This window comes from Mytilus edulis, unplaced genomic scaffold, assembly GCF_963676685.1.
Source record: "Mytilus edulis unplaced genomic scaffold, xbMytEdul2.2 SCAFFOLD_1081, whole genome shotgun sequence".
In the NCBI taxonomy this organism is placed as follows: domain Eukaryota; kingdom Metazoa; phylum Mollusca; class Bivalvia; order Mytilida; family Mytilidae; genus Mytilus; species Mytilus edulis.
Window position 1 is genome coordinate 1 of NW_027268389.1, and position 13,942 is coordinate 13,942.

At 33.9% G+C, this 13,942-nt stretch overlaps 1 protein-coding gene and 1 long non-coding RNA gene across 2 annotated transcripts; both read right to left on the bottom strand.

Moving 5' to 3' along the window:
• Positions 1-5,756: 5,756 nt before the first annotated feature.
• LOC139507397 (uncharacterized) lies at positions 5,757-9,783 on the bottom strand. Its single transcript, XR_011660674.1, has 2 exons — positions 9,501-9,783; positions 5,757-6,609 (listed from the first exon to the last, which is right to left on the bottom strand). It is a non-coding gene; the product is annotated as an uncharacterized lncRNA (long non-coding RNA).
• Positions 9,784-10,747: 964 nt separating this feature from the next.
• On the bottom strand, positions 10,748-13,342 carry LOC139507396 (uncharacterized). Its single transcript, XM_071295730.1, has 3 exons — positions 13,287-13,342; positions 11,572-11,770; positions 10,748-11,152 (listed from the first exon to the last, which is right to left on the bottom strand). Exons 1-3 carry the CDS (start codon positions 13,340-13,342, stop codon positions 10,748-10,750), a joined length of 660 nt encoding a protein of 219 aa, XP_071151831.1.
• Between the last annotated feature and the right edge of the window lie 600 nt (positions 13,343-13,942).

Genomic DNA, 13,942 nt, shown 5'->3' on the forward strand with positions numbered 1-13,942 from the left:
GAATAGAAATGTGGTCATTTTGGTCTTCTTCCGACTGCCAGTAAACCCTTGCCAAAGTTGGACATAACATTTGGTTGCGCGGGATGTATAATTTTTCACAAATATCAGAGTGGTGACATGATATCCTGGTTCTTTGCAGGTTAAGAACCATTGAAACAAACTCTGGACAAATTTTTTTTTCCGGCTACGGCGAAAAACAATTCTATTTTTTTTCGCGACAAGTCGAAAACAATTTTTTTCTTTCAATTTTAGCATTACATATAGTGGCAGCTGAGGTGAAACAAACAATTTTTTTTTCTCAGAATCAAAAACAAATTATTTTTTTCTCCAAAAACTGGAAACAAACTTTTTTTCCAAAAAAACCCTTACCCCCCCCCCCCCCCCCCCCCCCCCAGAAAATCAAATGGTTGCTGCCTAACCATTTTGATTTCAATACATGTAAAAAAAAAAGCAGACATTTAACACATCTTTTGCAGCTATGGGGCGTACATTTATATATTTTTATTTTTTATATTTTCAAACTAAGTGTGTATAGACATATATATTCATTGTGAAGTGCTCCTTTGAAGGAGGGATTTCCTAATACAGATACAGATATGGAAAACAAATCTTAAATCTATCTAAATTTAATTTATTTTATTTTACCGTATTTTTATTTTGAATAGTTCAATATTAACTCGACTTTGTATTGTATATTGTACGGAATGGTCTATTTGAAGTTCAATTGTAATTGGTACACATGATACATGTAAATAGCACGTCAGCATTCATGATTGAGGTAAAAAATTATTATCACTCGCGAGAAAAAATTAATATTTTCACCGGATTTTTCGCAAACAATTTACCATACATATGTTGTACATTTGTAAAATACTAGTAAATGGACGTACTGTACATGTACAAGACCCGACAAAAATAACTATGCATGGCGCCAGTGAAAGTTCAAATGTTCAAAACAAGAAAACTCGCATTGCTTTAGACAGGGAAATCAATCTTCTTTTATATTTTTCACATCACGGTTTAGAACTTGATGTATTCTTTAGACTCCGGTCTTATTAAATTCTAAAGACTGACATCGGATTCTCTTATGTGGTTTCAGTTGATCAGATGTCGTACTAACGTTTATCCAAAATATTTTCCCATTTCAATTGTTCAAATTCAAATTATTTAATCCTATAATGCTTGTACAGTAATGACATATTATTCAATCAGTAAAGAAAACTAACAATGTTACTATATATATATATATATAGCTAGATGTACAGACAATATTTTGGGGTCCTTTATATTTTTTTGTTCAGTGTGAGCCAAGGCTCCGTGTTGAAGGCCGTACATTGACCTATAATGGTTTACTTTTATAAATTGTTATTTGAATGGATAGTTGTCTCATTGGCACACACACCCCATCTTCCTATATCTATGACAGTACAGTAATGGAAATTTTAAAAATGGTCACATTTATAAATTAGGCAAATGGGTCCGATATTCTGAATATATACACCTTAAAAAAAATTAAATCATAAAAAATTGTTGGACTCACTTTAAAAGAAGGATGGACTGAAAACCAACCTTGATCGATTACATTACCTGTTCTTTAGTCATTTGATGGACAAGGTGCAGTTAGTTTTGGTTTTTAATATAAAATGCAAGTGGGAATAGAAATGTGGTCATTTTGGTCTTCTTCCGACTGCCAGTAAACCCTTGCCAAAGTTGGACATACATTTGGTTGCGCGGGATGTATAATTTTTCACAAATATCAGAGTGGTGACATGATATCCTGGTTCTTTGCAGGTTAAGAACCATTGAAACAACTCTGGACAAATTTTTTTTCCGGCTACGGCGAAAAACAATCTATTTTTTTCGCGACAAGTCGAAAACAATTTTTTTCTTTCAATTTTAGCATTACATATAGTGGCAGCTGAGGGTGAAACAAACAATTTTTTTTTCTCAGAATCAAAAACAAATTATTTTTTTCTCCAAAAACTGTTAAACAAACTTTTTTTTCCAAAAAAACCCATACCCCCCCCCCCCCCCCCCCCCCGCCCCAGAAAATCAAATGGTTGCTGCCTAACCATTTTGATTTCAATACATGTAAAAAAAAAGCAGACATTTAACACATCTTTTGCAGCTATGGGGCGTACATTTATATTTTTATTTTTTATATTTTCAAACTAAGTGTGTATAGACATATATATTCATTGTGAAGTGCTCCTTTGAAGGAGGGATTTCCTAATACAGATACAGATATGGAAAACAAATCTTAAATCTATCTAAATTTAATTTATTTTATTTTACCGTATTTTATTTTTGAATAGTTCAATATTAACTCGACTTTGTATTGTATATTGTACGGAATGGTCTATTTGAAGTTCAATTGTAATTGGTACACATGATACATGTAAATAGCACGTCAGCATTCATGATTGAGGTAAAAAATTATTATCACTCGCGAGAAAAATTAATATTTTCACCGGATTTTTCGCAAACAATTTACCATACATATGTTGTACATTTGTAAATACTAGTAAATGGACGTACTGTACATGTACAAGACCCGACAAAAATAACTATGCATGGCGCCAGTGAAAGTTCAAATGTTCAAAACAAGAAAACTCGCATTGCTTTAGACAGGGAAATCAAATCTTCTTTTATATTTTTCACATCACGGTTTAGAACTTGATGTATTCTTTAGACTCCGGTCTTATTAAATTCTAAAGACTGACATCGGATTCTCTTATGTGGTTTCAGTTGATCAGATGTCGTACTAACGTTTATCCAAAATATTTTCCCATTTCAATTGTTCAAATTCAAATTATTTAATCCTATAAATGCTTGTACAGTAATGACATATTATTCAATCAGTAAAGAAAACTAATAATGTTACTATATATATATATATAGCTAGATGTACAGACAATATTTTGGGGTCCTTTATATTTTTTTGTTCAGTGTGAGCCAAGGCTCCGTGTTGAAGGCCGTACATTGACCTATAATGGTTTACTTTTATAAATTGTTATTTGAATGGATAGTTGTCTCATTGGCACACACACCCCATCTTCCTATATCTATGACAGTACAGTAATGGAAATTTTAAAAATGGTCACATTTATAAATTAGGCAAATGGGTCCGATATTCTGAATATATACACCTTAAAAAAAATTAAATCATAAAAAATTGTTGGACTCACTTTAAAAGAAGGATGGACTGAAAACCAACCTTGATCGATTACATTACCTGTTCTTTAGTCATTTGATGGACAAGGTGCAGTTAGTTTTGGTTTTTAATATAAAATGCAAGTGGGAATAGAAATGTGGTCATTTTGGTCTTCTTCCGACTGCCAGTAAACCCTTGCCAAAGTTGGACATACATTTGGTTGCGCGGGATGTATAATTTTTCACAAATATCAGAGTGGTGACATGATATCCTGGTTCTTTGCAGGTTAAGAACCATTGAAACAACTCTTTGCGGGGCCGTCTGTAACCTCTTGTCTAAGCCTGCTGAATGGCAAAATTCTGACCGTATTCAATATAGCAGTTACTTTCATTGTCCATTCTCACGGATGGCAACTATTAAAGAACCTACCAAGTGTATTTATTGTTAAATTGTTCTTGTCCTGAACGTGCATGTAATATTTGCTACTGGACAATAAGCAACATTATAATATTGTAAGTAATTAATGAATGTTATTTTGAGACTCTCATGAAGATCAATTCAAAATAATTTAATTAACCTCTTGAAATACAAATACAGACTATTTATTTAAAATATTGTTCAATTATTTCGTGCCGGACTATCATGACTATTGGGGTGTCGGACTAATGGGGCGTCAGACCATAGGGGTGTCGGACTAACAGTGTGTCGGTATAATGGACGTATATATATACAATGTGTTGATGTATCTTTCAAATAACACTGCACTTTACTCAATTACATTGTGTTACATCATCCAATATGGCTAGGCCTGTTATAGGTTTTTCATTATCACACTTATAAAATGCGGAACTGATTTTGCTCATTGTTGAAGGATGTACAGTTACATGTACTAACAATTACATCACTCGGTTTACGGTTGATGGTCGTCTTATTGAAATTCATACCACATCTCCTTATTCTGGTTATCACACAGTATACATGTTATACAAGACTACAATACCTAGTATTATCAAATGAATTATAATAATTGTTAATAGTTGTAAGACTTTTGTTATCAAAAAGCAGCAACATGTGTATGATCAATGGTGTCAGATGTAAACAAGAGTGACTGTGCTGAAATGTCATGTCTGCTTTGCCTACATGTATGAAGGTTTTACTACATGTACAAGTATCACACAAACTTTCCATTTTCAATAACCTTTGAAAATGAAGTCGCAGCCAAATTAACCATGCCAGACAGATGATGTACACCCTACAAACTGACATTCGGATATGATTCCATACCCAAAATTTAGTGATTTATAATGTCTGTGAAATAGACTTAACATTCTTAACATCCAACATGTCCAAACAATGAAAACTAAAAATTGCCCAATGAAACATGAAATGAGGTCATGGTCAGATTTAAAGCCTGCCAATCAAACATGTACAACTTATGAATATCCAATAATATGCCAAAAATACTAATAGTGATCACGCATGTACATGTAATTTATACTGTAGTGGTATCTGAGAAACATTTGGAAATAGATCAAACCACAACAAGAGTGCATACACTGAAATGTCTCGCCTTCTTTACTTATCATTGATATTATGTTGATAGTTCTAAGTATAAAGCTTTATTAAAAACTGTCACATAAACTTTACATTAACCAAGATAACTAAACAAAGACCAATGAACCATGACAATGAAGTCAAGGTCAGATGAACCATGCCAAGTAGACATGTACAGCTAACAATGCTTCCATACAACAAATATAGTTGACCTATTATAACTTATAGTTTCAGAAAAATAGACCAAAACACAAAAACTTAACACTGAGCAATGAACCGTGAAAATGAGGTCGAGGTCAAATAAAACCTGCGCGACTGACATATAGACCATAAAATATTTCCATACACCAAATATAGTTGACCTATAGCATATAGTATTAGATAAAAAGACCAAAACTCAAAAACTTAACTTTGACCATTCAACCATGAAAATGGGGTCAAGGTCAGAAGACATCTGCCCGCTAGAAATGTACACTTTACAATCATTTCATACAATAAATATAGTATATCTATTGCATAAAGTATGAGAAAAATAGACCAAAACCATGAAAACACAAAAACTTTACTATAACCTGAATAACCGAACCATGAAAATGAGGTCAATGTCAGATGACATCTGCCAGTTGGACATGTACACCTTACAGTCCTTCCATATACCGAATATACTAGCCCTATTGCTTATAGTATCTGAGATATGGACTTGACCACCAAAAATTAACCTTGTTCACTGATCCATGAATGAGGTTGAGGTCAAGTGAAAACTGTCTGACAGGCATGAGGACCTTGCAAGGTACGCACATACCAAATATAATTATCCTATTACTTATAACAGGAACTTCATAACATAAGGAAGTATCCATGCCTTTCAGGTTCTAAAATGTATCTGGTGAAGCTTAAAAACAAAACGGTACGCTGTAGCCACTGCCAGATTGTAATACCTATTTCTTGCATGCATGTACATCAACTTTTGTTGCAGGAGGGATAATAAAATTATACTTTAAAGTACATACATGGTTTATTTGTTTCAAATACTTGGCCACTAATCATGCTAATTAAGATTTTTATTTAATTCTAATTCAGACTTTAATAATTTAAGTACAGCAAGCAGTCATTTGACACTAAACAATTGACACAGACTGCATGAGACCCTCATAGTTGGTTAAGATCTTTTTACACACCCTGGACATGCTGGCGGTAGTTAACAATTGCAATGCCAACATAAACTTCAGATGTGATATACTTGTACTGTTTTGTAAATTTCACTGAAACTAGAAATTCACATTATCCATATTGTTATTATATTAAAATGACTGATTATCCACCAATTAAAAGTATTCATGAATTCAGATATGATGCACAATTATTAGTACATGTAGTATTCACTGAAACTATGATTTTTCATTATTCCAAATTGCTATTTCAAATGAATTATTATCCTGGGTATTCATGGAATACAGAAACAATGTACATGTATGATTGCACTATTAATATGCACTGAAACTATGAAATTTTGTTATTCCAAATTCACAATTGATCATGATTGATATAGCAAATTAATAATTATCATGATAATCCAAGGTATTTAGTCCTCCAGTAATGTGGTCCTCCTTTAATACAATTTGTAAGTTTCCAATTTGTACAATGCACAATTTTCTTCTTGTCCAATTTAATCAGAACATCACATCATCATCATGGAATAATGTTGCACACCGTATTCATTATTTCCAAACACAATAGATAACTAGCTTAATATAATGAATTAATCCATTGTTTCACAATTTGCAGCTATAAGAGCGACTCAGTGACATCTATATTTCCTATGCATCAAAGTGCACATGTACTAGCAGGCGTCATATTCTAAGTGGGAATCATGGTCAAACTAATACATATTCAGTATGATTCTACAAAATAAAATATACATTAGACTCAAGTACAGTAAATTTTTGACTAATAATAAATATATAATACTACATGTATATACATTGTGCAATAATAATAAAGTCAATTACAATAACTGTATTTACCTAGATAAAACTAGCACTTCTCATTTGATTGACCAAAACATTCTAGCACTTAAATACAATTCTATTTTCAAGTCCCTATTATAACAAGAAAAATAAATCTTTTAAGGGGGTCTAAATTCTATATAGTGTTGTCTTTTTTCCTGCATTAATGATTTTTTAAGTGTGACTGTGTACTTTCATTGAAGAGTTACTATCTTATTAAGGCTCTCATTATACTTTATTTCATCAATTCTTTAAAGTCAGACATCATGGACATAGACATAGGTATTCCTCTCTAAAACACAACAGGTTATTTCTTTTGTTCATTTTAATTATGTTAATCATTTAATATGAAATATATTGATACTACAAACATGACAAAGAAAAGTTTAAGGAATGAAAAAATAAAATAAATAAATAAATGCACTGTTTTATTCAGATAACTTTTAAAATTTGCATTTTTATATCCACATTACAATAATCATGATAATAGTATATCCTGCTGTTTCATATTTTTCTTAAATTATAATATGTTTTGAAAAAGTTATCAAAATTTTGAAGAGGGCAATTTTAATCATAATTTGTGAACATTATTATAAAATCATATTCAATATACCCATGACAGATTAAATGTCATCCACAAGGCAATAAACTATTGTGTCTTAATTTGTATATTAGCTACATCATGTATATAAGAATTTCTGATTATTACCTATCCAGTGTTAAAGCATCCTGATTATTACCTATTTTAATGTCATATAAATGATTTGCATGGTCATATTCAGTAAATACAAATATTTTAATTATTTATTTTGAATTTGAATAATTTTTTTTTAGACTAAATTAGTAGATACAACATGTACAATGCAGTTAACACAGTAAATTTTATGACAACTTACTGGATAATACTATATCTATAAAAATTATTTTGAGCTTCACAAAATACTTTAAAAAAGTTTATACCATGTTAACATAAAAAAATATGCATACAGATAGATTTTTTTGTTATATTTTCCTCACATATTGAACATGTTGAATGTTAACATAAAAAAAATTATCATGATTATGTCATGTATGTGGAAAATGCAAAAAATCTGCAGTCTTATGTATGTGAATACACATGATCAAAGGAGATGTGGGATATATCAATGATGCATCAACCCAACAGTTGGACAACAATAAAGTAACCAAAACACAATTGAATGTGTGTCAAAAAATATGACTCATGATTAGAAGGTCCTTTAATCATTGCGGAATAAATAAAAAGACCATTGAATGTTACTACAATGTACTTGTAAGTAAGTTAACATGTATAGCATAAAATGAATTTTGAAAAACAATGCTAACAGGGCACAATTTATATAAAAATTTCACATCAAAATATATAGTTTAGGTTCAAAGTATTAACAAATTATAGTGATTTAATAAAGATTCTATGTTAAATCTAAAAAGAATAAAATTATGATGCTAGCTTTGCTCTTTTAATATGTGTTTTTTAAACAATGTAGTACATGATAAAACAATTACTAATTGAATTAGCACAATTTGTTTAATCAACTGTGTTTAAATGGCAATTAACTGTTTATGACTCTGTGCTTTGTTTCAGGAACATTAATCTAATAATATTGTTTAATTTTGATGGTTAATGCTATTTTAGACCATTTTTAAAATACCTATTCACTTTCAATGCCTGATATTATCAAATATATATATTAATGCTTTGTTGTCCATGATTTGAGAATTATTTGAAATTTAAATGAAAGTGCACACTTGCTAAATAAGTCACTATTTAATCTTTAAGTTAATAATTTTCATGACATTTTATGATCAAATCATATCTTTTTGAAATATGCATGGTTTTTTTTATGGAAATTGTGACGTCACAATGCATTCTTCATTGTTCCTAATAGAACAAAAACTATCAGCTGATAAACATGAAAATGATAAAGCAAAACCAGGGAAATACTTAAGTAATTCAGCATAAGCATGATAAGAAACACATGTATATGGATACGTACAGGTAAAGATCGGTTGGTTGTTGGTTATAAAATGTCCAGTGACAAGTATTTCATGCAAATTTAGGACCAGAGTAAGCAATACATTAACATACAATATGTACACTACATGATGTATAGGTCAGTGGCAGATCCAGAACTTTTCATAAGAGAGAGGGGCTCGCTGACTGCCCTAAGGGGCGCGGATCTAGTCATGCTTGAGTGATTCCCTATATAATCAACCAAATTTTTCCCACAAAAATGGGGAAGATATAGAGTACCCTTTTTTGTATTTCACTCAGGGTGATGTATGCAAACTAAATAAGGGAATAAATGACATACACATGATAAAAGGGGGAGGGGAACGGTGTCCTTTATGACTTTCAATGATTTGTTATGATGCACAACTAACAAGCTCAACGCCTATATTTTCCCTGGAATATGCAACTATGCACGAGTGTGGTAGTATAGAATGTCGATTCATAGCTATATAGTCTATCGGAGTATCTCAATATGGAATCTGTAGGATCAGTGGCGGATCCAGCCATTTTAAAAGGGGAGGTTTCCAACCCAGGACAAAAAAGGGGGGTTCCAACTGTATGTCCACATTCAAATGCATTGAGCGGCCAAAAGAAATAGGGTTCCAACCCTCGGAACCCTCCCCCTGGACCCGCCAATGAGTTTAAACAAACTGAAAGGTCTGTAAACTGACAAATGTGCACATTTTCCCTTTAAAATTATGAAACCATGATTATTCGATAGACATGCTTTAAAATATTGATAATTTCTACTCACCGATTGTAATTTCCAGCTCAGATTATTGTACATGTGGTCTAACATCTAGTTTACTTTTCTGTGTAAAGATGTACTTAGAAGTTTGCCGACCTGAGGTCCGTTTTTTTTTGCCGACAAAAAATTAAAGAGGGTAAATCGTTTACGGTGAAGAATTGTTTTCCGTTTTTAATGAAACTTGACAGATTTTACTAATTATTTTTTTAATCATCGGAAATGTCCCTCGGGGTGTAATTCGAATTAAAACTGTTTTATTATGCTGTACAATATTGGTAACTTAGTCATAATCTTTAAATTTTATTTCAGGTACACCCATGGTACATTTTTCTATTCCGCAGAATTCATCAAAACTTTTTCAAGTATCAATTTGAATGAATCCATTATCATCTTCTCATTTTTCTGCAATACATAAGATTAAAACTCCATTTTAAACGAAAGCTTCTGTTTTTTGTAAACCAGTTATGAACGACAGATATTATAAAATAAAAAGTAAGGATATCAAAAGAATTATTTAAAGTCAAACGCACATGACTGTCAAAAATAAACGACGGACAATATTGCTACGGCAATAAATGGAAAACGACAAAAGACAAACAACGATCGCAAAATAAATGAATAAACAGCAAAACAAGTTTACAATCGCACAATAGACGATAATAGTATAAGTTATGGACTATTTCACAACTAAATAAAATCTTGAGAGCCGGGTGAGACGTGATTTTTTTTTACACTGATCGACTACCGTTACGCTAAAATATTTGCATTAAAAACATTTACCGACTGTATCAACCTATGAAGTGTTTGTTTTAAACATTTAACGACTGTGTCAACCTTTTATAAGTTGTAATGAACATTTAATCACTGTGTCAACCTTTTGAAAGTTGTAACAAACATTTAACGACTGTCCCAACTCTAAAAACGTTGTGACAAACATTTTTTGACTGCATCAACGTCTGAAAAGTTGACAAAAACAAATTTTAACTGTCCCAACTATTAAAAGGTTGGGACGGACATTATGCAACTGTCACAACTATTAGAAAGACTGTAATAAATAGATTTTGACTGTGACAACACCGTAAACAACTGAAACAGTTCTGAAATGACTGATGGTAGCATTTTTTGACTTTCACAACTCGTAGAAAAGTTGGGACAGACATAAATGAACTGTTGCAACGAAATATGACAGATTTGACAGTCGTTACTAGTCTTTCACAGACTAAGACTGTTACTGGTATGGATGATATTTGTCATTATTTAATAAATGAAGGGCGAATGCTGTCGAGTTTGCCAGCATTCTTATTTCGCTCACCCTGAGATTTGGATCTTTCGGGTGGCGGAACACTTTCGATATCCATTTCAGTTTCGTCGATAAGTGTTGAAAATCTATTGTGCGAGGAGAGTCGTCGATCTCCAGGACCACACGCAGCTGGTTTTACTCCGCCTCGACCCCTACCCCGCGACCTCGAATCAGAAGACTTCTGAGAGGATGTATTCTTTTGGACATCCTTCTTTTCTGGAGAACGAAGAGGAGATTGGGCTCTAGTAGACTTTGCATTGGACGAAGAAGATAACTTTTTGGATGCAGTTGAAGGAAGACTATTTGAGGTAGAAGAATCATCTATATCACTGGGAAGATCCCAGACAGATTTACCGCACTAATTGTGTATTTCTACTGTTTCTTTTTTATTTGATTTCTTTTTCTCATTTTTTTTGTGTGATGATAGTGAGCTCTGTAAGGAAGACTGAGTACTGGTTTTGGAAGATTTTGGTTTCCTTGGAATTATTATTTTAATATTCTATCGGTAGGTTCTGTTTCAACAGGCAGCATTTTAAAATTGTCCGCATCAATTGGCCAAGTCATGCGAGTTTGTGTATTCTCGTAACTGAATGAGCGGACAACTTTGCTGGCGTACGATGGTCTGTTTGAAACAAGGAGATCATTCGAAACAGAAGCTATCTGTTTAGCTTCTGGGTAACTAATGTTTCTTTCTGTTTTAATTTTAATTATATTTTTTTCTTTAAGGTAAACAGGGCAGTCCCTTGACGATGAAAAATGGGATTCACTACAGTTTACGCATTTAGAAGATTCAGAGCTACAGTTTGTTCCCTCGTGTCCTTCGTCAGAACACTTGAAGCATCTCTGCTTACCACGACATTGTTTGCTTCCATGACCAAACTTTTGACAAGTAAAGCATCGGATTGGGTTTGGGATAAACATGTCAACTCTGATTCCGAAGCAACCTAAAGTAATAGATGGAGGAGGAGTTGGAGTTCTAAAGGTCAAAAGATAAGTATTTAATTTGATTATTTTTCCATTCTTTTTAATTTGATTGATTGATTGATTGTTGGTTGCTTAACGTCCAGTGGCAAATATTTCATGCATATTCAGGACGAGAACAAGTTCACAATAAATACAATAGGTAGGTTGTTGTAATAGAGGTCATCTAGGATGATGGTCGGGAAAATTTGGACTGCCACTGGAAAATGAGGGTATATTGGATAGGGACAGAAATTTTGCCTTGCAACAGGCCACCTACGGACCCCTCAAAGAGTTGTTGCAAGGGTTCTTAACGTGCAAAGAGCGTGGCACTCTCTTTACACGAGGCATCGGATTTAACGTCCCCTTCTGACGGACGTGACTGCGAACTTGATACATCCCGCACAGACAAACGGACGCCCCACTTCAGCAAGCGTTTTACTGCCGGTCGGGAGAAGACCAAGAAATCTAATAACATTAGTTACACCATCATCACCTTGGCTTGAAAGTTCCTCACCGATTTCTTCCACAGTAAGGTCACCAAGGTATTGACTTCTGTCTCGAATGATCCCCTTGCAGCTGTTCAAACTGTTATGAGGAGAGGCAGAAACAGGAAAGTTTGATATTGTAGACATTGTAAGTAAATTTGTTGATTGACTTTTGTTGGAACATTCAACCAACAAATTGCCAGATCTCATTTTTGAAACTTTTTTAACAGTACCAGCAACGCTTTGAATTTGTTTGTGAATTACAAAGGGCGATATTTTTGAAATTGGTTTTTCTTCTGTTCCTTTTATTACAATAAATCTGGGCCAACTGTCATCTTCCCGACAGGGCTCTGAATCATCACATTTTCTTTTCTTATGTATTAAAGCTGATTTAGAGGGTTTGTTTTGTTGTGCCACATGAAAGGAGAAAGATTCACCATTCTTGCCATCCACCCACCTAGGAGTGCCTACAAGGGCGATGCTGTGTTTCCGTGGCGAACCGGGATCGAGTGCTAATGCTGAAAACGAGCTCCAAATATAATGTAGCTGGTCCTCAAAATCAGCACCCAAGATCCACTGCGGAAAGCACCAGATGTTCCAAGAATAGTATACTCAAGCAGAGCGTATCCATCAAGCGAAAAAGAAAGCGTACCACTTGATTGACCCATGAGCCATCGCCTTCTTCAGTTATCCAAAATATAAATAGCTTAATTTAAAATACATGTGTATATTATGAAAATTGTTACAAGAAAGCTTATTGTTGAGGATTAACTGAAGGGCTCGACATGACCAGCCGATTGATCGAACCGGGTCCATCCGACCTCCCGTTTAGATGATTTCGAAGCCAAAGCAGCTTATTGAACTATAGTCTCGTCCGTCCGGGTATTTTCTGACCGTAAGGAGTCTGGCTATAGCCCTCATCCACAAGGATCTCGTCAACCACCGACACGGGTAGCAACCCACGGCAAACGAGTTGGAGAGCCTATTTTATTTGAAACATCGGGCATCTCACGATGTTCGGATCACTTTAGTCTGGTCTCTTACCCTTCGACCTGTCCAGCATGGGTAACCCTACCAGGAGACGAAGCTCCAGCTGGCATAGCTCTTGTGGTCACTGAGACACACAAGCCCTCCGACCACGGCAAGGATAGCGATCCACCGGAGGGAAAGATGTTTGAGACTGTACAAGATCCAATTTTAACTTTTAATACAGTTTTAACGTCAATTGCTGACAGAACTATTCCTAAGACCTCGGCAAATCCGAAACATCCCAGCAAACCATGGTTTGATGACGCTTGTGATCAAGCCATAGGTGACCGTAAAAAAACTGAAAGACGGTTCAATCAACAACCAACGACGGAAAACTTGAGTAATTTCCGTATTTTTCGCGCTAAGGCACGGCGGACTTGTAGGCAAGCCCGACGAACATCCTGGAAAAAATTTGATTTATTAACATCTGAAAAGGATATTGCCAACAAGCTTGGTTAACTTTTTATCGAAAATTAACCCAAGAAATTTGGTTTCATTAACCATTTTAATTGGGTTGCCGTACAAAGTGAGTTCTGGATCAAGATGCAATTTCCCTTTGTTACAAAAATGCATCCCGACATAATAGTAATTGTCTTTCAGTCTCTCAGTCCTGGAGACAAACTCAATCATATAAAATGTCAAGTTTAATTGTCTTAACAATCCATCTGCTG